Below are 23,593 nucleotides of genomic sequence, written 5' to 3' on the forward strand. Positions count from 1 at the left end.
TTCTTCTCCAATGTATAAAGGGTATGATAATCATCTGTGATAAGTCTCTAACATTACATTCCCATTGCTCTTTGCAGATGATACCAAACTTTTTTTCTCAAACAGATTTAACAACTCTCAGTTGAGAACTATATCATCATCATCATCATCATCATCATCATCATCATCATCATCATCATCATCATCATCATCATCATCTTCTCAATTACACAATATGGTTTCAAACAAACTGACAATTTAGTTTTGGGATATAAGAAATATGGCAGTGAGCAAATTAAACTGCAGAATCAATGTTTCATCAGCATGTTTTTTTATTGTATTTTCATTGACGGTAAAATCTCTTGGAGTGAACAGGTTAGGTTTGCCTTTAAGAAGTTCACTTTTTCTGTTGGGGTTCTGAGAAATATGAGGGTTTTGTACTCTATACGTGTTTCTCAACATGATTTTATCGTTTGATTTATTCATAATTAACATACTGTAATTTTGTATGGGCAAGTACCTTTGCAATTTATTGGTACAAAATGTTGCCGCTGCAGAAACAGTTCATCAGAAGAGGAACTTTCTTGAAAGCTGTTGCGCCGAGTGCACCTGTCTTTTTTTAAAATGCAGTTGTTGACTATTTTTGACATCAATATTCTTCAAATCTGTATGTTTGTCTTGAAAGTGAGATGTAAAAAATACAGAGTTATTTTGTATTTTTAGATATTATTGTTGTTGTAATTATTCACAATTCCATAATAACCCTTAAGTACAGTGCTTGAGTAAATGTACTTTGTTATTTTCCCCCATTGGATGTATGTCTGACTTTGTCTGTGACACATACGATAAAACTTTATTGATACTCAATTAACTGTTGCAAATATTCAATGTGTATTTGACAGTAATACACATCTACCCTGTGGCTTTTTAGAACCACTGACAGTAATGAAAGTGATGAAAGCTTTAAAACATTTCAAATTTGTGCACAACTGTCAGCTTTCATTAAAAGCCTGTGTGGTTTATGGACGCACACAGCAGACATTACGGTAACTGAGCGGCTTTTTGCCTTGTCGTTCATGCGCGTCATTACGGTAAAGACGCGGATCTTCCCAGTAGCAAACATGGCGCTGTCCTGCTCCAGACTGTGTAGCCAGTTGTCTTTGGTACGACTCTGCGCTCTCAGGACAAACAGGATAACAAATGGCCTTTATTCTCCCCATGTGTCCTGTCAGTCCAGGTATGTCTGAAACTCTTCAGTCTTCATCCGTCCACGATTTGTCACTGTTTACTCGCGTCTCCTTGTTAAGCTAGCTGCATGTCTCGAAATCCTCAGCCATATGTAATGATCGATAAGACGCATTTAACCGAAAGGACATGTTGTAAAAGGGAGTTGCGTACTTTATATTTAAAGTGTAATACTCTGCTCTGTCAGGGGTGCACTTCCAGCTCAAAACTACCAGGTTATTTTTGTCTTGAATGTATACAAACACCTGGTCATGCAGTTGTAGATCATTTCCGGGGGTTTGATGACAGATGCTCTGTCAGGCAGAGATACCTCATTCATGTTTCCCTCCTCTTCTGGGCAGGTTGGCCCTGTGTAGATACTACTCATCGTCCAAAGTCAGACGAGGTATCGGTCGATACGTCGCCACCAGGCTCCAGTGGGCAAACAGCAAATATGAAGGTTTCCTCAAGAGGAGATTTCCCCGCTTTTTTCTGCTTTACCACACGTTTGTGGAAGGTGAGCCCACCGTGAACTCACCTGAGAGGCCTTCAGGGCTGTATGTCTAACACTGCAGATACTCTTTGTAAATGTTTAAGTTTGGAGGTATGAGCTCAATGTCAACTTTGAACAAGTGAACAATGTCACTAATTTTGTGGCGCCACGTTAAAACTTAACGGTTGTCCAAACAGGTCGACTGTGGCTGAATTTCCAGCTGTTCACGTGACATCACATCATAAACACCGTTTTTTTTTTTTTTTATTACTGAATTCAGGATTCAAACTATTGCTCAGAGACTTCAAAGATGTGAGGAGGATAAAAGCAAAGATGCGCTCTGAAGGAATCCAGTTCCAGGATCTGCCCTACAGGGAGATGGGCAAACTCAGACAGGTGGGGTCTCCTGACTCAGCGTGCCTCCCCACACTCACACACACACAGAGCACACACACTTTACCGCTGGGAGGTAATCTTGAATAAACTGTGTGGCTGCGAGTGAATTAAAACCTGTCCGTACGGTTATAAAGGAAGATTTTACAGCACAAATAAGAAAAGAGCAGCTTTCATTCCAGTGCTAAAGGACCGTAAGCGGATGACGTTACACTCATTAATCCTGTCCAGTAAAGCAGAAGAGGAAAACGACACGTGTGGAGCATCTTTAAAATACAGGAATGAGCAGTGCATGTTCAGATTATTGGCTGAATCACGTTAGATTGGATGTGTGAGCGTGTGTTCATTTAGCACTGTGTCGTTGTTTCATGTCAGGTCTGTGATGTTTGTTGTCTGATAGCAGCTTTATTTTCCCTTTGCTCTTGCAGTTTCGCAGAGACATGATGAAGGCCATTCCTCTGGTGGTGATATCCATCCCTCCCTTTGCCAACTACCTGGTTTTTGTCTTGATGTGAGTTACTGTGGTTTTTGTTTCATCGCGGTGTTTTTTTCTGTCCCTCTGAGCTCTATATTTTGTCCGACGTTGCGTTGGATCTTCCTTCCTGTCCCTGTTGATACACATTTTCCCACCGCCCCATGTGTCTCTCCCCCCTCTGCTACCATCCCCTCTGTTCACTGGCAGGTACTTTTTCCCCCGCCAGTTCCTGATCCCCCATTTCTGGACTCCCAGGCAGCAGGTAGAGTTTCGGGGGTTGTACCATTCCCTCAGGGCTCGTCACCACTGGCCGGTGCTCAAAGGGCTCGAAAATATAAGCCGGCAGGTCAAGAACAGTCAGCTCCAGGGTCGCCTGAAGGACCTGTGTGCTAAAGTAAGTGAACGCACCACAAAGCTTTGATGACATGAATACTGTGTTATGATGAAGAAATATCTGGAAAACATGCCAGAGTACAGAAAAGGTTGTATCTTCTACTTTCTCCCACATTGCTGATGCATTCACTTCTCTTAAGGTGACTGAACTGATATAAATGAGAGAAATGTAAGAATGATCTGACCAGACAGGCGCTGAAAGACCTGCCTGCAGGTCCTCTAATAGTCGTAAATTCAGTTTTATAGATATTGGGCCTTAAAAGTCATTCACTGGTCTTAAATTTGAATTTGTGAGGTCTTAATTGCCATAATATTTAATCAAACTTCATGCATCTTTTAATCTTTTTTGTCAAAATGAGTCCTCATGAAAGTACACATTTCTGATGAGACAAATTTTTGAACCTACCAATGAACCTAGCACTGTATTTTTACTTTGTACTTAACCAAACTCACACTAATAAGCATATTCCTACATAAAACCGACCTCTGCACGGGCCCCATATATACTCCTTACCTTTACACTTGCCTGCAATGCTTGAATAATTAAGTAAAGTTTAAGTACAGAATGGTATCTAATAGAAACAGCTCAATATAACAGCTAAATATACCTCAAATAATGGAATATTAAGACAACAACGTGGGTTGAGAGTGTTTCGTTTTTTACATGAACGCAGGATAAACTGACCTTCTGTGCATTTTCAGGTGCAAAGTGGAGGAAACCCCAAAGTGTCTGAAATCCTCGCCGTCCAGGGCCTGTTCTCTGGACCCCCTCTGAGCATGAAGAGGATGAGCGTGGATCAGATGGTCAGTAAAGCTCGCACACACAAACACTCATTCGGCTGACGTGAATCCGAACACCGCTGGAATATCTCCTGTGTGTCTTCATTGGCCCAACCCAGAGACGCATCAGCCCCCTGCTCTTCCTGACGCCTCGCCTCCCGGGTTTCCTGATTGGCCGGCGGCTGAACAGCCACGCCCTGGAGCTGCTCCAGCTGGACCGGGCCCTCGTCAGGCTGGGCCCTCACCAGCTGAGTGACTCTGAAATCAGAGAGGTCAGTCGGCGTGCACGATTCAGACTAAACATCTGTGTGATGACGGCTGTTAGTTGTTATAAACACAGAATATTTGTCTCTTCTCAGGCTTGTTATTTAAGGGGGCTCAGTTCTGATCTTCTGGGCATTAACCAGTGTCGTGACTGGTTATACCAGTGGCTTCAGGTGTCGTCTTCACTGAAAGGTATTTTCCTTCGGATGTGCAGTATTTTTAAACTTGGTGACATCACGTCTGTTTAATCTTGAAAACGCTTATTTTCTCTCTTGATGGGTTAGATAAAAAGATCGGTACCATGTCTGTGATTAAAGAACTGAAGTTTATCGACTTATGCTACTTTCTTCACATGCGTATTAATTCTCCCTGCTGCGTGTGCACAGAGCAGAAATTCTCCTTCGCCGCACAGATATGAAAGTGCTGCCGATGCTCTCCTCTGTCCTCTCTGCCCAAACGTTCAGCTGTTCCTTTAAGTCTTGGCATGTCTGTCTTGTATAGAATTTAATGCTCTTTCTGTTTCATTTTGTGCAGAATCAGAGGTGTCGCTGCTTCTGCACAGCATCGTATTTCTCTCTGCCAACTACCCGACCCCTCTCCGCCGACACTGACAGGAAGCCTGAAGCACTGTGCTTCGGTGATTACGTCCACTGGGAAGCACGACTTCCTCAGAGCTGTCAGCGTCTCGTTTCTGCCACGGAGAAAACATTTCAAAACTGTTCTTGGCAAGATTTTCAGGATTAAGAAAAAAAAAGAGTCTTAGCCCAAAACTGAAAGCAGGTTTGCAGCAAAGAAACAGATCCTGTTTCTCTAGACGCCTTCAAACTGTCCTGATTAAAGTTCCAATGCGTGCATCGACGAGGGCCATTGACTGCACACTGTGGAAAAATTGGGTGAATCTATTGTCTATCAGGGGAGCGGGGTGGAATTCAACTTTCAAAATTAGCACGATGAGACAATGAGGTGTACTTGCGCTTTAAAATCTTGCTCAGAGTTCTCACATACTTCAGACCCTCACGAGGGACTTCATATATTGCGATGCACTGAATTATACCAAGCGGTGATGTTCAGGTCATGGCTGTCCTGATTAATCATTTTTGGATCTCAAGCTCGTTACCATTGTACAGCACAGGCTTGTCCACCGATTACCTCACAGCTAACAAATCATTACACAGCCACAGAGACAAGCAGGGAAACAAAGAGCATGTTGTTTAGTAAAAGTTTAGCAGTGCGTCGTGTGCTGTTGATATTTTGCTTGAGAAATGGTGAAATAGTTCGGACACATTCCATTCATAAACATACAGGCTGCTTTTGTGTGGGCGCGTTTGACAGCTCACTTCAAACATGCACTCTGTTGTCTCGTACATTTACCTCACTGAGTGGTCTGATCTTGTTTCTTATTGCTGATCTTGGCAAAACTGTAGATAATGTGTTAAAGAGGAATTTTGTGTTGAGGAAAGGACGACTGAAAAATCCTACGATTACACAAAGACACCTAAATGAAAAAAAAAAATGTTACTGGATCCTCAATAGAAATATAAAAAAACACTATTATTACTTGCAAAGACATGCAGGCTTGCTTGTGTGATGATGAGCTCAGCTTCGTGTTGTAGATTCATGCAGCACAGCATTTCAAACTGTCTGAAAGGAGTCGTGATGGCACTTTATTGTTTACTTGCTGTTTTCTTGCTGTGGAGGCTCAGAGCTCCACTAACGGTCAGGCCACAAAGAGTTTCATTCAAGCTTTTTGCCACCTTTGGGGAAACGGTAACAGGAACTGCACATCCCCTGTGTTGGTGTTTGGTGTTGTAAAGTGTAAAATGGGAAATGTCATTTGCTTCCTGTGCCTTCTGCAACAACTGGCGTAATATATCTGAAATATGATTTCCAACCTTATGCTCTGTTTGTGATTCATTTTAAAAGCTTGATTTTTGCTCCACAGGTTGTGAATGCTGTGCCAATATTATGTACATGGTGATGAAACTGTGTGAAATAAATACTTTTATGGTGCATTTACTTCCCCTGTTTGTATTTACCCTTCAAGCAGGTGTAATTTAAAGAGTCTTTAATAAAAAAGAAAGTGAACCAGCCAAACATAAAAACTTGAGGCCTGAACAGATCTTATGTCTCTTAACAGAAGAAGCAAAGCAAAACATGCTAAAATTCCTCAACACCAACACGAACATTAATCTTTTCTACCATTGGGAATTTCTATGCTCTTACAGTATCAAAGCAGAGATGTTGTTACCCTATGAAAATAAAATCCAAAATCAAGACGAGGGAAAATATATTGTTCTATTACATCCAAAGTATAAGATGAACATATTAAACGTTTCCACATGAAGCTCTCGATAACAACAACGTGAACAGCCAGCTCCGTCTCAGGCGTGAAGCTGGATCACATGACTTCATAGCCGCTGCGGATGCCTCTCATCAACAAGCAGGCGAACACGATGCCCATTATCTGCAATTAATCGCACACAGGAAGGAGAAGACATTGATTTCAGAGTTCCTGAGATGATGTTTTCAGAGAAACTAAAATGTTTACGTCCTGTAGCACGTTGCACAAGCCAGGCTGAGAAGTGTTTAGAGGACAGTGGACGGATAAAACCACGAGACAGGACAATAAAAACACTGTAAAACAGATCAAACTTAAAAGGGAATTAGCTAAAATGACTAATGCAGAAGCAGCAACAGCATCCTTTCAAAGGAAATCTTTTTAATACATATAAGAGGGTTCAGTGAAAACTAACTGGTTCGGGTTAGGGGTCAGATTGTTTCTGTATTTGTGTCACATACCTGCAGGAACGCAATAACGAGAGCTGCGACTATCACCCACTGGATGTTTTTCTTCAGTAAAGCCTCCACAGCATCGTGACAGCCCTACAACAAGAGGACAAAGTTAGATCCAGCGTGGACTCGCTGGGTGAGTTATTTCAGCGACATGCTGCCTCAAGGTAAAGCGTGGACTTCTTTTTAAACGGTCATTTTGTTGACACTGGCTTTACTTCCTTGTTGTTTTAAGTCCCATGCACCAATGCTGGACGTGTAAAAACAGGTAATTATCACAAAATCAACCGTTTTCCATTCAGATATCTCTTTTTAAAATCTACAGTTGCTCTGACCGTATTAAAACCTAATATGTAGTTAAGTACTGAAGTGGTGAATCTCTGCTAATTATACATGTGATACTAATCCAGGTACTGACGCTATAAAAAAAAAGAACGTGAAGGCTGATGAGGGGAAATATTTAAGAATTGTAATAATAATGTTAATTACTGCTAACATTATTACATATGTGTTATGTGTTCAGTGACTTTTCCTCTACAAGCTCATTAAAAACACTCTCTCTGCTGTGAGCGACTTGGGCATTTTTTATTTTTGAACTGGTATCAAAAGAGGTGCTGAGTGTTATTTTTTATTCTGTTACTGCACAGAACTTTAAAAGTCTGGTATCGTTACAGCATTATCGGCCATGAATACAAAACTAAATTCCTTTAGTTTGCCAGAAGTCTGAGGTCAGTTACGACAGAGAGGTTCAATTTACATACACTGTGTAGGGACTCGCAACACACACATAACACGTGTGTGTGTACACACATAACGCGTGTGTGTGTACACACCCATCTGACACAGAGCAAGATTACAACCCAATTAAATCATAAGGATTCTGTCTAATATTTACTTTACACTTAGCTTTACACTTAGCTCCGGTTTGGCCTGAAGTCGCTAACCTGGTCAGCTGTTTGTAACTCCACATGTTAATGGGTTCACAGGTTTTCAGGGTTTTTTTTGCTGAAAATTAGCTGCTGCCATTTGAAACACAGTTGTGAGACTGACAATGAGGAACAAGAGGACCGATGGTAAAATAGTACAGAAGAGTTGGTGTCATAATCTATTTAGGTTCCTCACACTGAGCAGCTTCCTTCACCTCACACTCTTCACAGTCTCACTGTTTACTGCTCGCTCTCCTACAGCTGAGTCAAACCTGACATTTGCTGCTGCTTCGCCGTGAAATCGCTCAACTGTGCAGGGAAGCAGTCACAGAAAAAAACAATGTATTTGTCACAGAAAGTTAGCACTGAGTGAGCTCATTCATCAGAAAAGTGTGACAGACTTCTCTGTGCCCTGAAAGCAGATCACAGATGGCCTGATGGGAAAAGGCTGCTCTGTAAACAGATACAACGGTTCTTCTTCTGGTGCACTGCTGACAAATCAGCTGCTCAGCGCACATCTGCTGCAGCACTGAATCGCCAAAACAACCAGGACTGAAGGATTTCAACTAAATGTCACGTCCCCCTCACAACGACACATCAAACAGTGGGCGTTTACCTCCTGGTACACTTTGGCTGCGTCTGTCATGGCCCCGATTCCGCAGTTGGTGGTGACGTTCACACAGCACGAGTCAGGCACAGAGTTTCCTTCAGGTCTGAAGTTCCTCCAGTCAGAAGAACTGTTCACACCACAGCACTTCAACTGCAAGTGCAAAGAAGAACATTTAATACGGACACGCCGGCTATGAGGCTTAGCAATGGTAACATGACAAATTTACAGTGAAAGGACATAACTTGTGTCAACAGATGGTGCAAAGAAAAACAAAGTCCTGCGACACAGCCCCGACCAACAGGATGCAGCAGTGTTATGTGAAGGTGTTATCAGACTGAGCAAACAGAGAGTATGAGAGTTTACACTGAACTCACATCCTGCTGCAGTTTATTCACTGCGTCTCTGAACTCAGCTGTGCCGTTGTTGTAATTGGAAATCATTTCAGTGAGACTGTCCTGGACGACAGCTGAGAGCTGGACGGGAGAGACAACACAGAAGCATGTTAAAACCACACCTTCGGCTCTGTCTTACTAAACAAACAAAGCAGTGAAATTATACACTCACCTTGTTTCTGAAGACGTATCCAGCAATCGCTGCTGCAATCTCAACGATGACGATCAGCGAGAGGAGGATGGCAAACTGAGGGGGGGAGAAAAATGAATATATTTGAGTAACTTAGACGACTCTAAGCGACATGTACATGCTGCACACGCGTTATTCATGATTCACACGGCAAAGGTAATCCAACCTTTTTGTAGTCATGTGGTCTAAGAGACGCCATGCTTTGTGAATTACCGTGGTGATCATGCAGTAGTTCTCTTTCCAGGCGCCGCAGCAGCCAAAGAAGGCGATGAAGAAAATCACCACACCGACTCCGATGAGGACAATGGGAGCTCCTGAGGCTGACGCATCTCGGATCATGAAGGTTTTGTGCAAAGCCACTTGAACCAGGATTCCCACGACAATCAAGGCCAGGCCACATAGCTGCAGTAAAGACCGGGAGATTAGCTGAGGGTGGAATTTGTTGGCTAACTTCTGCTCTTTGTGTGTAATGCAAGCACATTTCTTTGGTTTGAGCCTACATCGGAAACAGTAATGTTTCATTTGATTATCTGGTAACACAGTGGAAGACACCAAGCCATAATTATCTGAGTTTCACAAGCAACGGATTACCTCATTTTGACATTTAAGCACTGCTAAATACTTTGGGTGATGTTGAAAAAAATGTAAATCCAAGAGGGAAGTTTTTCAGGTAAAGAAAATTTAAGTGTCCAGGTTCAATTTTTTTAACCAAAGGAGAATTTTTGCATTTTGATGTCTGAACTAAACGACTAACTAAATCTTATTTGAGCAACTTTTCAAAACAGACCAACTGAATTCCAGAAACTTGAAAACCGACCAGCATCTACAGCGTCTACACTAAACTACATGCTAACGTCAGCACACAAACGTGCCCACAATGACGACGCAAACACGCAGATGTTTACCAGGTATAATGTTTACCACGTTCACCGCCTGAGTTTAGAGAGTCCGCATGCTAACATTTGCTAAAAGTTAAATATTTGAATTCTATAAGTGGTTTAAAATGTCAGTATCAAGCATTTAGTCCATCTGATTCAAACTTTTCTTTCCTTCCATGGGAACGTCTCATTAAAACTAAATGAGTAAGCCCTAATGCGAAATAGATGGAGGGAAGTTGCAACAGCCTTCAGTTCCTGTATGCTGATGTAAAAACGTCAGGCGGTAAACTGTGATAATCACGTGTCGCTGTTTTAGGTGGGCCAACAACAGCGTTTCATTGGACCTTTCGCAAACATTGTGTGGGTGAACTGTTTCACCGTGATCAGCTGGGATCAACGAGCTCTAAAGCAAACATTACACTCAACCGCACGTCCTTCAGTCGACTGTGGTGGGATCCAGTTTCAGGAAAGGAGGGAATTTAACTACTACAACTGAAACAAGGAGTTGATTAACTGATCTGTCCATCAGCAGAAAACCAATCAGCAAACAACAACTTTCAACAGACTGCTGAAGTCCTTTTCCAGCCAAAAATGCCAGACATTTCCTTCTGCAGTGGGAGGATTTTCAGCTCTTTTTGTCTTACTTTCTTTAAACTAAATACTTTGGATGCTTCACTGCTGGTAAAAACAAAGAAAAAAGGAATCTGATGGCATCAATTATGGCTTTTCCAATTAAAACTGTGATGGGTTTTTTTCTTTTTTGGGGGGCTATTTTCTGACATTTGATGGACCAAATGATAAGCCCCATCATTACTGGCAAATTAATCAATAAGGAAAATAACTGGCAGTTGCAGCCATATAAAACACTGAACTCTACTGTGACCCCATTGTGTCTCTGAGCGTTTATTCTTATTTCATTAGACATTAAACAGACCTTCAAGGGCGAACTGACTGCATCAAATTAAGACTTAAAGAGCTCACAGTGAAAAACTCTCCTCATCACAACAGGCAGAACCGTAAAAAAAGTAATTAACATGTCAAAAAAGGGCTTTTGCCGCCTTATTTGTACATTATGTGCAGTGTACTAGCATGGGCTAAAGAATCCTGCCAGACACAACCATAAATAAAGTCGCACCTTATCTATGGCTACGAACATCCTGTACAACAGCGACTTATATGATGAGCACATCATGTGGGTGTTTGGATGAGGACGTCACTGGTCAAGGGGTCACATGGACAGAATAAGAAGTGGAAAAAATGACCACAAGGGGAGAATAACTGTGAGCAAGTTAACAGATAAGTCTGGAAAATCCACTGAGTCACACTTTGGACTTGTCATTGTTAGTGACTCCATTAATTACTTAGTGTATGAAATGCCAGAAAACTGCGCAAAATACCTTTTTTCAACTTATTCAGCTTTCTTGTTTTATCTGACTAACAGTGCAACACAACTACTATCATAGTAGAAGATTAAGAAGACCAGCAAATATTCACATCTGAGGAGCTGGAACCAGTTTTTTTGCTTTAAAAATGACTGTGGTGATTAATTGAGTATTAAAATTGTTGATTAACATTCTGTTACAGCTGGCTGATAAATACTCAAATAATGTGGTTCCACTATAATGATGCTTATCTGATCATTTGTGAGTCAGACAGATGATTTATAAACCTTTTTCCTGACGTAAAGTAGCACAGGACAGAGACATAAATTATTATAGAAGATTCAGTGCCAATTCAGATTTAATCCTTCTTTTCGGCCTTTCCTCTAAGCCAAATCTCTATAGCGCTTTTTGCTTAACATCTATTAAAAAGCAGCGGAGTCGAGTTACAGTAGCACCCAGCCAAACTGGTCTTACTACTCTGCTCTTTTTAATAGCATACTGCATTAAAGCATTTCAATTAAAATGAACAGAAACACAGGGAGCGGGGACATGGGGATGGATGACAACCTTCATATTTACACTGGAAGTCTGTCAGTAGCCCTGATCAGCTGACCCACAATCAGCCCAGCTTGTTATGTTATCCATGTAAAGCCCTCGCTGCGGCAGACCTCTCCTTGTTGGCACCACCAATGTAAATATTTGAGCATGAGTCAAATAGGTGGCTAATAATTGACATAGGAAAACAGAAAGGAGTGAACAGAGCAGGCAAACAGAGCGATGATGGCCACATCAGTCCCAGAATAAAAGAGAAAATAATAGATAAAGAGTCATATAAATAAAGCTGTTTATCTTTTGTCCTTCGTCTTGGGTTCAATTTCTTAATGAAAACTTGTTGAGCTGAGACATTTATAAAAAAGATAATTGAGTAATTATTAAATTGGAAACCGTTTTGGTACAAATGGTGGTACTCAGTGGTTTAAGTCAAGCAAAATAAGTAAAATCGCTTTTTCCATTGTGAATATATGATGTTTTTTCTGTTCTATTGTATTTTTGGACTGTCGGTTGGACAAAACAAGACATTTGAAGAATAGACTGTACTATATATAGACTAATCTACACTACAGTGCAGTTGTGGTCAGACATAAGAACATTTTTATGTGTTTGTTAATGTGTAATTGTCGACAACCACAGCGTAAGGCTTTCAGCGGCGCTGTGTCAGTGCAGGAGGGGAGAAGAAATAAAGAAAACGCGTCTCCTGGACGAGTCACATGATACAGCTACACTTTGAAATCTGGTCATAAGATTCACATTCCATCATCACCACCTCTCGCTGTAAAGCTCTCGAACACGCGATGAAGAAACCGCAAACAGGTTACATCCGGGAAACGCTCAGGTCAGTCCAGGATATTTGAGGTGGCCTCATGTTTACGATCCTCCATGCGTTGATAAATCTGATCTCAAACAATCATGTGAGGGGGATGTCGTGGGCTGTGTGAGCGTGTCTGCACATCGGCTGATTTAAGTGATGATTACACGCACATGAACTGTGTGTCACCTAAATGTGGGATAACAGGACCAGAGTTCATGGTCACGGGGATGGCAGAAAGGAAAAAGTCACAGAACTAGTCCAGCAGGGGAAACAGTTCTGCTCAAAACAAAAGCTGATTCATCTCGATAACATAAATCACACTGGATAACATAACCTGGCCTGTGTGCTCGCTCGGGGCTTCCCTTCACTTCCTCTCTGTAACACTGTGTTCAAGGTGCTGTTTGACAGTCGACATGTCAACAAGTGATGAGCTGCTACTCACCCAGAAAATGAAGTTGAAAAAGAAAAGCAGGAACTTGACACATTTCATTCCCCCCTCTACGCCCATGGCTGATGTGGATCTGTTTCCTGGATCAGAACAAAAAGACACCTGTGTTATATTTCACTCACGTTTACCAGGTACAGCTAGATGACCATTAAACCAACTGTGCTGTCAGCAGGCCTGTGGCATACATGAGTCATTTTGGTCGAAACGCCTTTAGCTAAAAAAAAAAAAAAAAAAAAGGCCATGACCCCCGTGAACGGAGCACCAGCCGCAAACTGCGCATTTTGTTTATCAAGACATATCGAGGCCAGTGGACCACACATAATCCCATTATTCCCAGTCCAAACACACATACCCACACTTTAACATATAAATCAAAGTTTAGAGCCACCAGCTACTTTCTGAACAGCAGACTGGTCCTCGAAAAACGGCATAGCTGAGCTTCAAATGCATCAAACAGCAACAGGTCGAAGTGTTAATCTCTGCAGAGGCCTGTACGACACATCGTCTGGGCCCTGAACGGACCTAAAGTGCCGTTTGGAGGAACGAACAGAGCCTTCCAGTCCTGCCCCGGACCGTTAATCACCGTTAGCAACAATACCAGCTTTGTCACGGGCCAAATTACATCAACCACGGCGCTTTCTCTGATTGAATTTGTTAAAGGTTTGGTAACTAAATTAGTGTTAGATAAACACAAACACAAGTTTCTTTAGACACGATTCTTCCACGACTGTCGAGACAAACGTGCTCTCTTTGCCAACTTTCTTTTGTAAGGAAACATTCTTCCAAAAATATGGACGATTAGCAGATTTTTATTTTTTTTATAGTGCGCTATTTCGGCGGTCATTTGAGCCCTACCTTTAAGAAGAAGTCCTTAAAATCCAGCGATGAAAGACGAGGACGACGAAGTGTTGAAATTTCAGACTAACTTCAGTCGTTTATAGTCCCTCCCTCGGCTCCTCTCGCCGCTCCCCACCTCTTTCTTCTCTCGTCTTCAAAACTTCAAATGCTGCATTCAGGGTCTCCTCGTTAAACCCACTATTGCCGCATTGGGTCAGATCGTTCCACCGATGCAATTTGTAAAAGCATTCTGTTTCGTTTGAGGCAATGTTTGGTTGAAGTGTAAGTTTTGGTTAAAGTATATAAAAGTATATTGTACTGCAATGACACAACAAAGAGCAGGTAACAGGCAAGCAGTGGATGTCTTAAAATTGATTATAACCACAATTGGCATGTAATAAACAGAAGTTCAATGTCATGAGCCGCATTTGCGAACTCTTAGCAGTAACATGTCAGATGCACTGCCAGTTTATACCATGTCATGTCTTTACATGATAAATGATTAACACATCGTAACTACAGACAGCAGAACTGGAAAACAATCTGAAATATCCTCTTCGATTCTGTATACCACAGTGCTTTATGAATGATAACCTACTCTGGCCCACATACTCATCATTGTTCATTTAATGATTTGGTTGGCTGGCCTTCAGTAAGTCTACGGAGGCATCCTCATTTGTATAATGCAGGGCCATAATGTACTGTACTGTATGTAATCTCCTGACCTCCAGCAGTCTGCAGCTTCATTCCACCAGGTCACTTCTTTATCAGGTCCAAAGGTTTGCACTGAGCTGGGGAAAAAGCCTTTCCTCCTTTGTTTTACGTTGGATAATCCATAGATCATAATCCATTGCAATAATCTAGTCCTATTGTATGTTTGATGTTTGTATCCCCTGTCTATGTGTCTGGTGTTTAATTTCTATCTGAACTGCAGCTGATGTGCTATCTCGGCCAGGTCTCCCCCAGAAAAGAGACTTCAATCTCAAGGGACTTCTTAGTCAAATAAAAGTCAGGTGAATAAATAAATCATGAATCAGATTCTCTCCACTTATTCACATTCTCTAATATACTAAAACAGAATCATTATTGATAGTGATTCAAATGTGTTACAGTCATAGGAAATGAAACACTGTGTGAAAGGTTTGCCTTTAAGATGCAGTCCCTCAAATATTTCCTCTTTTACACACTGAGTAACATCCTCATACTGCTGAATAACCTGTCCTTGTGCAATATTTTCAAGCCACAACTTTGTCAAAATGCAGGAAGCATTTTAAATTAGCTTTAAACAGGCTTTATTTTTAAGCCGGATATCATTTTGTCAAAGTGATGCATCATTACCCTCCAAATTTATGTTCTAGCCTAAATGACTGGACAAAAAGGATGAACAAAGTGAGTTTATATAGTTCCATTGCTCCATTTCCAGCCAACGACTGACTGAGACAAGTATTTAAAAATCAAGATCGGGACTTTTGTTAGCAGTGTTTTCCTTCTCATGATTGATTATGTGCTCTGTGATATAATATCGCCTCGCCTGAACTTTTTTTCTCACATTAATGCTGTTAAAATGAGTGCAGTGGATTGAGTTGCTGATCTCAGTTGCTCTCAGTTTAATCTGTACGCTTATTGTACCACAGGCATATCTTAAAACAAATATCTGACTGCTCCACATCCTTGAGCATATCTGATGACTGATAATATCAACTTGACCTGGTTTACTTTAAAAATTCACTGTGAACTTTAAATCGTGCTCTGTGGTCTGTGATAAAATGATAATATTATCATTTGACTGGTTTATGAGGGATTGATTACTTTGACACATATCTTGGGTTCAGTTTTACTTTCACTGCACTCTGATCTCTTACTGTAATCTGTTAAATAACTCCTTTGACTGCATCACAGGTGCAGGCAGATTTGAAAGGTTTCACCGTCTGTAAACTGCGGGGCCACAATGATAACTCTGCTGAAATGCAGTAGCGTCATGAGGTTCAGCAGGTTGGCCGAAGGCAGTGCTGTAGGCCACGTAGGCCTATGAATCAGGGTGGTGTGTCAGTGCAACATTCCCACAATGATAGTGCCACATGCTGATGCTTAACAGCTGTAATGTCTACCCTGTACACTATATTAGTTTAGCATGTTAGCATGCTAACATTAGCAAGCTAGGAACAAAAATGAAGTACAGCTGAGGCTGAAAGGAACATCATCAGTTTGTCCAGGCATTTAGTCATAAACCAAAACATTAGACATATTTAAATTTTGACCTGATGATGGGGGGGGGGGAGACACCAAGACTGCCATAAACTTACTCAATAATAACATTTGATGGCCTGCCCATTAAAATTGTGTCCTTTGTCTTTCAGGTGGATGTCAGTTTGACTTATAGACCAAAGAAACAAAGATAAAACTGGGCATAAACATCTTTCATCACATGTGAAAATAAGAAAAGGGTGGTCACTGCCATCTGGTGGTGTAAGATTGCAGAGAGGTAAACCCTCAGTCATAGCACTGTTAATATTTCTTACCGTGGAACCTTAAAATTCACTTTAAGCCCTAATGCTCACACACATCACTGTGTTTCACAGGACAAATCCAAGTACAAACTTTATAGTTTATCTTTCCACTGCCCCCATATCTCTTCTTATATTTGCTTACTCCACCAATGTCAAACTACAGGTGCTCTCGTTTGTACCAAAGGTACACAGTTTGGTTGGAGTTTCCATCTGGGCTGCACTATCTTAAATGAGCAATAAATGAGGAATTCAAGTCACATGAAATTATCTTAAGCATAAAATAATGACAAATATAGAGGTTTTAATGTTTTAAAGGAAGTCGTGTTTGTGATGCTTTGCTCAGATGTTTCGTTTTGTTTATGACACATAACAGGCAAAGAATACACATTTTCACATTTGATTACTAGGTTGCAGTCATAATTACAGAAATACTGGAGAACCTAACCCCCAAAGTAATTATATTATTATTCAAACAATTTTGCTTAAAAAATCGTAAAATTTTTAGTGTCTATCCTAAACCCACTGTAAAACAAAAATGAAACTATTCACAAAGTAACTCTGTGGAGACGTTGAACGTCCACTAACAATGACGACTTTGAGTATGACTTTATGATTGGCTGAGCAGCCCGTATCTCAACCGACCTGCCGGAGTAGGAAGGGGCGGGACAAAACATGAGAGGAGGGATATGGTGCTATCATCATGGCGGGATGCATGAAAATGAGAAACGGTTTCATTACTACAAGTGCTAAATTATTGGTTTTCATGGTGCTACTGGCATGTTTACCTCAAACCTCACACCAGGAAACGGGTAAGAAGCAGTGTTACGAAGCAGTGACAGAGACTTTAATGGATTTGATACGTATTTTAAACGAGAATGATTGCTCAGGCTAACTCACGTTAGCTTGTGTTTAGTGCTTACTGTAACGTTACAGAAGTTACTTGATGCCGAGCCTTTGTGCCGCTTACTCTCGTAACCCGGTCACTGCGTGCTAGTCTCTCACTCTCTCTATATACACAGGAGAAATGTAGTTAATGTTAATGTTAATTTAATAATGTATGTTGCAGTACTGGGTTGAGTTGAGAACATACATATGATCGAGTTTACCAGCCCGCCCCGCCCTCAGGCTGTTCGTAACGTACCACTGAAAAACCAGCGCAGAAACAGAAAGTTGTCTCATATCTAGGAAGCTCAATGTGAAGGGAACAATAACATTATCACCCTTGCACCCTTACACCCTATCCTTGTACCTATTTCTACCCAATAAATCACCTTGCAAGAACACTACATCTGTTAAGATCATAATATTCTTTTAAGTAATTGTTCCGACTTATATAGTGTTTTGTTGGGACTGTCATAGATGCACTCAGCTTTAACGCTTTGAGGTCGTGTTTTGTGTCTCTATTGGATGTAATCAAGGCTAAAAGCTTCATATCCAAGTAGATGTGCTAGAAAACAAACTGTTAGGTGTTTTAACCTGGTTTTTAGGAGGGGGGCTACAAATTAGCTTCAGTTGAACAGCCTATATATATATTTCATTTGTTGTACTGTTTAGGTCTATGTGATTTTTCTCTGCATGGTCTCTGTTTAATGACTATATAAATAAATATATGAGCATAAACACAAACAGACATTCAGCTACTATGTACAAGGAAACATGGACTAAGGCAATGTTGTTCGTTTGGGTCTTTTCATGAAATTTTTTGACAATATAGAAAATATTTGACACCAGCATTATCCTTCAAATACTTCACTGAAGTGAATGCCTTTCTAAAAGCAATATGCTACAGATTTGTTATTCACGCCACAGGTTTGTCTTACATACTTGCCTCTGCTTATCAAACCCAGGTAACAAACATCCAGTCACTGATCTCCAGGATGGACAGGAGTATGTCCATTCAGGGTCCAACAGTTTCTGTTATAACAACAATGTCGTGCCGACCTGGAGGCAAACATGGACACGGATTCAGGTAAGTGACATGAATGGTGCCAAATCCAGTTCATAGTTAAAACTCTTTCTCACACATAAAATAATTAGATGCTGAAGAAGGAGTGCTGTTTTCACACGCTCCCTCTCCCTCCCTCCCTCCTTCCCTCCCTTCCTCCCCTCCCTTCCTCCCTTCCCTCGGCATGAAATGAGTCATTCTAACAATATCCTATGATGAAACTCAGTTGATTTGGCCCATAACAACTTGTGATTTCTGACAGGTCAAAGCGTGGAGTTCCAACGTATTTAAGGTGGAGATTGTGGAAGGTGAGGAGGAGCTGCAGGAGCTGGACCGCTTCAGTTTCTGGAACTGGTTTCAGAGCTTGTTACGTGAGCGGCACAATGAAACCACTATTAACATCAGTCTGTTCAGCAAGAAGACGTGCTTCAAGATTGATCCTGCAGACAAAACTAAATACACCATCAAGCCTCTTCGTAGTAAGTGGAAAACACATTAACACAATTCATTTGCTGGATATTGACAAATATTATAGATGAAGTTGTTTTTTCCTTTCAGAGTTTGATATCTATATGTTCCTGGTTTTCCTCGCTGGAGTGTTGTTGTTCATCTTCGCAGATTCACTAAGCAGGTAGTTGTTTTTACTTACGTTCTAATGTAAGATTTAACAGGCTCATGATATGGTGTTAACCGTTTTTTCTGCTTACATGAAGGAGTCAAGTTTTCTTCTACTCTGCTGGTATGAGCACCGGCATGATCGCCTCTCTCATCATCGTCTTTTTCATTTTGGCTCGCTTTTTGCCAAAGGTAAGGTTTCATTGTTCTCAAATATCCACGATTTTACAGGTCAAATGACTTTGGTGGCATGCTTAATGATTGTACCCTTTGTGTTTGCTGTTCCCCCAGAAAAGTCCTTTTTATGTGTTGATTGTTGGCGGCTGGTCGTTTTCTGTTTACGCCATCCAGCTGGTCTGCAGGAACCTCAGCCTAATTCTGCGAGAACACTGGCACGTGGCATTAGGTACAGAGCCTTCATTAACACAAACTCCATATAGAGTTAAATTGGAAACATCAGACCAAAGCAAAACACTGATTGTAGTATATTAAGTTGCTATTTTTAGACACTGAGCATACAAGACTTTTAACATGAGTCACACTTTTCAGTGAACATATGCATGTCTCTCAAAGTTCTTAACACAGATTAGTCTCCTGACTACAACCTCAAGGCACGCAATCAGTAGTCAGTCTCTTAAGAAGTTAGTCAGTTAGTTTTGTTTGTTATCCTTTCAGAACATTTCTCTGTGTCTGTGGCAACTGTATGACAAGTACAACCACAACAGAAAAGTCACTACAATTAAAGACAGACATTTAACAATAAAGTGCTCCACAACAATCAAGTGCAATATATGACACACAGCTCCCATCACCAGGATTTAACGGAGCCACACCAGAAGGTTCGAAGGATCTGTGGGCACGGGAAGTCTGCAAAGTTCCTGTTAATAACTCTGCACTGGTTAGCACCTCTGAAACACAAAGTCAGCTCTTCTGTTCTGGTGTTTTTGGCAGGTTACGTAGCAGTGGTGGGATTCATCAGTTTTGCTGTCTGTTACCGTTACGGTCCTCTGGTGGATGAAAAGAGCATTAACATCTTGTCGTGGACGCTGCAGCTGTTTGGCCTGCTCCTGATTTATTTAGGGATTCAAATTCAGCACGTTGCCTTTGCCATCATCTTGGCAGCGTTGTTCTCCAAAAATCTGGAGTACCCAGTCGTTCTGGTGGTTGTTGTGTGGAGGTGGGTGTTTACAAAGTGGACAGAAGGTGGCGTAAGAGTACAGTGCTATATTACACTGAAAAACAGTTTATGCCGTATGGTGTTCCTGTTGCCTCATGCAGTATAAAGTCGCTCTGTGGTTGTAAATGAGAGTGTCACACCTTTATTTCCTTTATTGTATGTAAGCGTTTTTGACACTGCACAAAGTGATTTGATGAGCCTCACTGTATTTTAAGAGTCATTTGTTCTTTGGAAAGTCTCGCATGTTGTCTGCTTTTTTCTGACCTCTAGATTTATCCAAATTGACATTGCTTGAAATACTGTAGCTCAAAGCTGCGATATAACAGCTTATGTTAGATTGAGAGCCAGTCATCATATTCATTTCGGATAATTTTTCTTTCTCTCTTGCTGTGTTGTGCAGGAAAATCAGACAGTACGTTCGCTGGAAGCCTGAGCCACGTCGCCTGTTGACTGAGGAGGAGTATCAGAAGGAGGGAGAGGAGGAGACTAAGCGAGCTCTGGAGGAGCTGAGGAAGTACTGTAACAGCCCAGAGTTCAGCCCGTGGAAGGCCGTGTCCAGGCTTCAGTCTCCGAAAAGGTGGCTAGTGTGATAAGCCAAAAGCAGACAAATACACGTCAACTTACATTTGGGACTGGCTAACAACTCAGCATTGTATTTCCATGAAGAGATCATTTAATTGTGTTTGAGTACTGTAAAAAGTATTCACTCCCCTGGAAGTTTCATGTTTTATTGCCTCACCGCATTGAATCAAAGTAGATTTAATGTTGCCCTTTTGGGACAATGAGCAACAGAAAAAGATGAAACCACAGTTGGTGCAGGTTTTGCCACAATACTGACTTACCAAAAGTTGGACCTTCCAAGTACAGTACAGGTGTATTTATGCTGCAACCCACTGAAACCCCTTGACTGATGATCTCTGTGTAACTGATAGTGAGAAACCAAAAGGCTGCACCAGTGATGATTCAGGTGTGTCCAGTAAAAAATGGGTGATACTAAAGAATTTTGTATTTATAATGAATGACATTGCTTTGAAGAGATGAACTTTGAGTGAACTTTGAGTCACTGTTGTAAAACAGTAAAAAAAAAAACTTCCAAGGAGGGCGAATGCTTTTTACAGGCGCTGCTTTTTGTCGCCTAAATTGATAAATATATTTATCTATATTCTAAATGTTACAAATTTCAAAAACAATTAGCATATCCCCCAGCACTGCGTGGGCGTCCTCTGTTGATCCCACGTTTCAGTTTCTAGTAGCATCAGTTTGCAGAGGAGTGTTACCAGCTTCAATGCCACTGAAACACTAATGATAATGCAGTAATTGAAGTTTCAATCCTTTATTAGTGCTATTTTCAGTAGTGTGACTGGCTTGTCGGGGCTGAGATAAGGTGAATATTTCTCACTTTAGACATTAATTATTGAACAGGTTATATTTGATGTTTGTGCAGTTATTGATTAACTATCTCTAGCAAGAGACGTCTGCACATTTTTGATTCAAGGTATATGAATCTATCCAAAATACAAAATAGCTCACACTTTACCAGGAAGATCGTGTTTAGGGACAGCATTTCACTGAAGGGTGACCAAAGTTACCAACTCCAGCTTTAAGGTTTAAGCTGGAGTTGGTAACTTTGGAGAAACCAGCAAGAATAAGAGATTTTAAAAGTATAACATAAAAAAGATCCCATTCCCCACTCTTCATAGCCTGAAGCTCCAAAACACATGAACACGCACTGCCTGACAGCGCGTCATTAATGTCGCTAACTCCTCTCCAGCTACGTCCTGTCTCATTCACATGTAAGAAAACGCCTCACGTTGTCATAAATGAACGAACACGGCTGTTGTTAGTACTCACAGATATCAAGGTAGCATGCTGAGAAATTTTGGCTGCACTCTCGAGCGACTACTCGCTGTAGCTTTATTGATATATCTGCCAAGCTTTGTGGAAGACTCGGTCGTGTGCAGTGCAGAGTGCGTGCAGGTAGGCATGTATGTAGGTAGACAGCCAGGATGAAACGACTGGGTGTGTTATTACAGGCCTGCAGCAGCCAGTGATTGCTGTCAGGATGTAAAGAGGATTTCAACAAATCTAACAAAAAACTCTTCTTAAACACATGACCTACTGCATGTTTAAGTTGCATGTGTAGTATGTAGGTAATCATTAACACCAGTGTGTGGTTGGTTTGCTGTTTAACGCTGATGTTGCTAATATTGTCACTTTAATCCACAGGTTTGCTGATTTCATCGAAGGGTCCCCCCACCTGATGCCAAATGAGGTGTCCGTCCACGTGCAGGAATACGGTTTTGGAGGATCTTTTTTTGAGGATGAATTTTTTGACACAGACGACGAGGAAGAGGACATGAAGCCTACGATGAAACCAGAGTGAGGCGGCACCATGTTGGAGACGTACGCAAACGGTTATTACCGCCTTTCAGAGAGGTGAGCAGGGACAGTTCTCCGTGGCTGCTGTGCAGAGTGATCAAGCTATTGCTGTGGAGGCTGGATTAAGAAAAACCTGGATTGTCATTTCAGTCTCAAGAGCCACACGTGTCCAGGCTTTCAACAAAAAATCACTGACAGTCACAGATCTGTAATTAGCTTAATGAACGGCAAAGCAATGCAGTGTCTAAGACTGAGCACTAAAGCCAGATCTCTTCTTTTTTAGAGAACAAAGGCTTCTGTTAGACCTGTCGGAGGTCAAAGCAAGTGAACTTTTACTGTGTGATTACATGTTGTGTTGTCTGTAGTCGTGTCTTAGAGAATATGTTCCGCTTTAATTTTCAAAACTTATTGTGCTCACAGCCTTTAGGCTCAAAATGGCTGCGATCGACGGCCATGAGAGCATCCAGGTTGCATGTGCAGCACATCGTGTGATGAGTTCTCACCTGTCTGAGCAGCATCATGATGGGTGGCCGTTATTTTTCTAGCTCTCTGCTCGGGGAGGAAAAGTCTGTCAAGTTTGTATTTCACTATTTTCATTTTAATGGACTTAAGTCAGTGAAAGTGTCCCAAATTATTTTGAATAAAAAAATCTACTGGAGCTCTGACGCGCGTGAGCATCATTGAATAAGATTAGATCTTAACAGAGGCAAGGTGTTGATAACATGGCTTTGATTGATTATGTGACGCATTTGAAGCCAAATAACAGGGTTTTTTTTCAATGGGCGCTTGAGCCTTCACCAAACTAGGATTTCTTCATAGGTGGAAAGCAACTAAGTACAGTTTTGAGGTACTTGTACTTTATGTTTGTGCTTTCACTTTATGCCCGTTGACTTTCATTCCACCATGTTTCAGAGGGAAATACTGTACTCATAGCTATTTTGCAGATCAAAGTTTTCCATACAAAATGTAGAATTTAAAAAATATAGCGCATTGTTATAGATACAACAAGCCAACAGTATATAAGTACTTACAAGTAGCTACTGCAACACATATCTTACATATAATAATAATAATACAGAAATACCTCACTGACAAGGTCCATTCTGCTGCCTAACTTTCACTTTTGGTTCGATTAAGTACATTTTGC

The 23,593-nt window shown here is 41.2% G+C and overlaps 3 protein-coding genes across 4 annotated transcripts; 2 read left to right on the forward strand and 1 right to left on the reverse strand.

Moving 5' to 3' along the window:
• Positions 1 to 1,070: 1,070 nt before the first annotated feature.
• Positions 1,071 to 5,327, forward strand: letmd1 (LETM1 domain containing 1). 2 transcript variants are annotated; one of them, XM_070968018.1, is made up of 9 exons: positions 1,071 to 1,216; positions 1,566 to 1,720; positions 1,977 to 2,092; positions 2,518 to 2,600; positions 2,772 to 2,958; positions 3,660 to 3,761; positions 3,857 to 4,009; positions 4,097 to 4,193; positions 4,536 to 5,327. In XM_070968018.1, exons 1-9 carry the CDS (start codon positions 1,101 to 1,103, stop codon positions 4,610 to 4,612), a joined length of 1,086 nt encoding a protein of 361 aa, XP_070824119.1. In that variant the 5' UTR covers positions 1,071 to 1,100; the 3' UTR covers positions 4,613 to 5,327. The 2 variants fall into 2 exon arrangements, with proteins under 2 accessions (XP_070824119.1, XP_070824120.1); XM_070968019.1 differs by having other exon boundaries at positions 2,820 to 2,958.
• A 722-nt stretch (positions 5,328 to 6,049) lies between these two features.
• On the reverse strand, positions 6,050 to 13,973 carry cd63 (CD63 molecule). The gene is made up of 8 exons (XM_070968020.1): positions 13,842 to 13,973; positions 12,981 to 13,066; positions 9,123 to 9,311; positions 8,892 to 8,966; positions 8,702 to 8,800; positions 8,334 to 8,477; positions 6,801 to 6,884; positions 6,050 to 6,465 (listed from the first exon to the last, which is right to left on the reverse strand). The coding sequence occupies exons 2-8, from the start codon at positions 13,044 to 13,046 to the stop codon at positions 6,400 to 6,402; spliced, it is 723 nt and encodes a 240-aa protein (XP_070824121.1). The 5' UTR covers positions 13,047 to 13,066; positions 13,842 to 13,973; the 3' UTR covers positions 6,050 to 6,399.
• Positions 13,974 to 17,011: 3,038 nt separating this feature from the next.
• On the forward strand, positions 17,012 to 23,110 carry nemp1 (nuclear envelope integral membrane protein 1). Its single transcript, XM_070968846.1, has 9 exons — positions 17,012 to 17,139; positions 18,178 to 18,299; positions 18,538 to 18,754; positions 18,834 to 18,906; positions 18,989 to 19,082; positions 19,182 to 19,296; positions 19,842 to 20,067; positions 20,468 to 20,644; positions 22,294 to 23,110. The coding sequence occupies exons 1-9, from the start codon at positions 17,031 to 17,033 to the stop codon at positions 22,448 to 22,450; spliced, it is 1,290 nt and encodes a 429-aa protein (XP_070824947.1). The 5' UTR covers positions 17,012 to 17,030; the 3' UTR covers positions 22,451 to 23,110.
• The last annotated feature ends 483 nt before the right edge of the window (positions 23,111 to 23,593 follow it).

The sequence above is a fragment of the Chaetodon trifascialis genome, chromosome 8 (genome assembly GCF_039877785.1).
Source record: "Chaetodon trifascialis isolate fChaTrf1 chromosome 8, fChaTrf1.hap1, whole genome shotgun sequence".
Lineage (NCBI taxonomy): Eukaryota > Metazoa > Chordata > Actinopteri > Chaetodontiformes > Chaetodontidae > Chaetodon > Chaetodon trifascialis.

What these genes read in the sequence shown, in the direction of transcription:
- letmd1 (XM_070968018.1), top strand. Translation starts at nt 1,101, where the DNA reads ATGGCGCTGTCCTGCTCCAGACTGTGTAGCCAGTTGTCTTTGGTACGA. An exon ending in GGATGAGCGTGGATCAGATG is followed by an intron (nt 3,762 to 3,856) that starts GTCAGTAAAGCT and finishes GGCCCAACCCAG; the next exon opens with AGACGCATCAGCCCCCTGCT. An exon ending in GTGACTCTGAAATCAGAGAG is followed by an intron (nt 4,010 to 4,096) that starts GTCAGTCGGCGT and finishes GTCTCTTCTCAG; the next exon opens with GCTTGTTATTTAAGGGGGCT.
- cd63 (XM_070968020.1), bottom strand. Translation starts at nt 13,046, where the DNA reads ATGGGCGTAGAGGGGGGAATGAAATGTGTCAAGTTCCTGCTTTTCTTT. An exon ending in TTTTCAACTTCATTTTCTGG is followed by an intron (nt 9,312 to 12,980) that starts GTGAGTAGCAGC and finishes TCTTTACTGCAG; the next exon opens with CTATGTGGCCTGGCCTTGAT. An exon ending in TCGTTATTGCGTTCCTGCAG is followed by an intron (nt 6,466 to 6,800) that starts GTATGTGACACA and finishes GATTAATTGCAG; the next exon opens with ATAATGGGCATCGTGTTCGC.
- nemp1 (XM_070968846.1), top strand. Translation starts at nt 17,031, where the DNA reads ATGGCGGGATGCATGAAAATGAGAAACGGTTTCATTACTACAAGTGCT. An exon ending in TTCGCAGATTCACTAAGCAG is followed by an intron (nt 18,907 to 18,988) that starts GTAGTTGTTTTT and finishes GCTTACATGAAG; the next exon opens with GAGTCAAGTTTTCTTCTACT. An exon ending in CTGGTGGTTGTTGTGTGGAG is followed by an intron (nt 20,068 to 20,467) that starts GTGGGTGTTTAC and finishes TGTGTTGTGCAG; the next exon opens with GAAAATCAGACAGTACGTTC.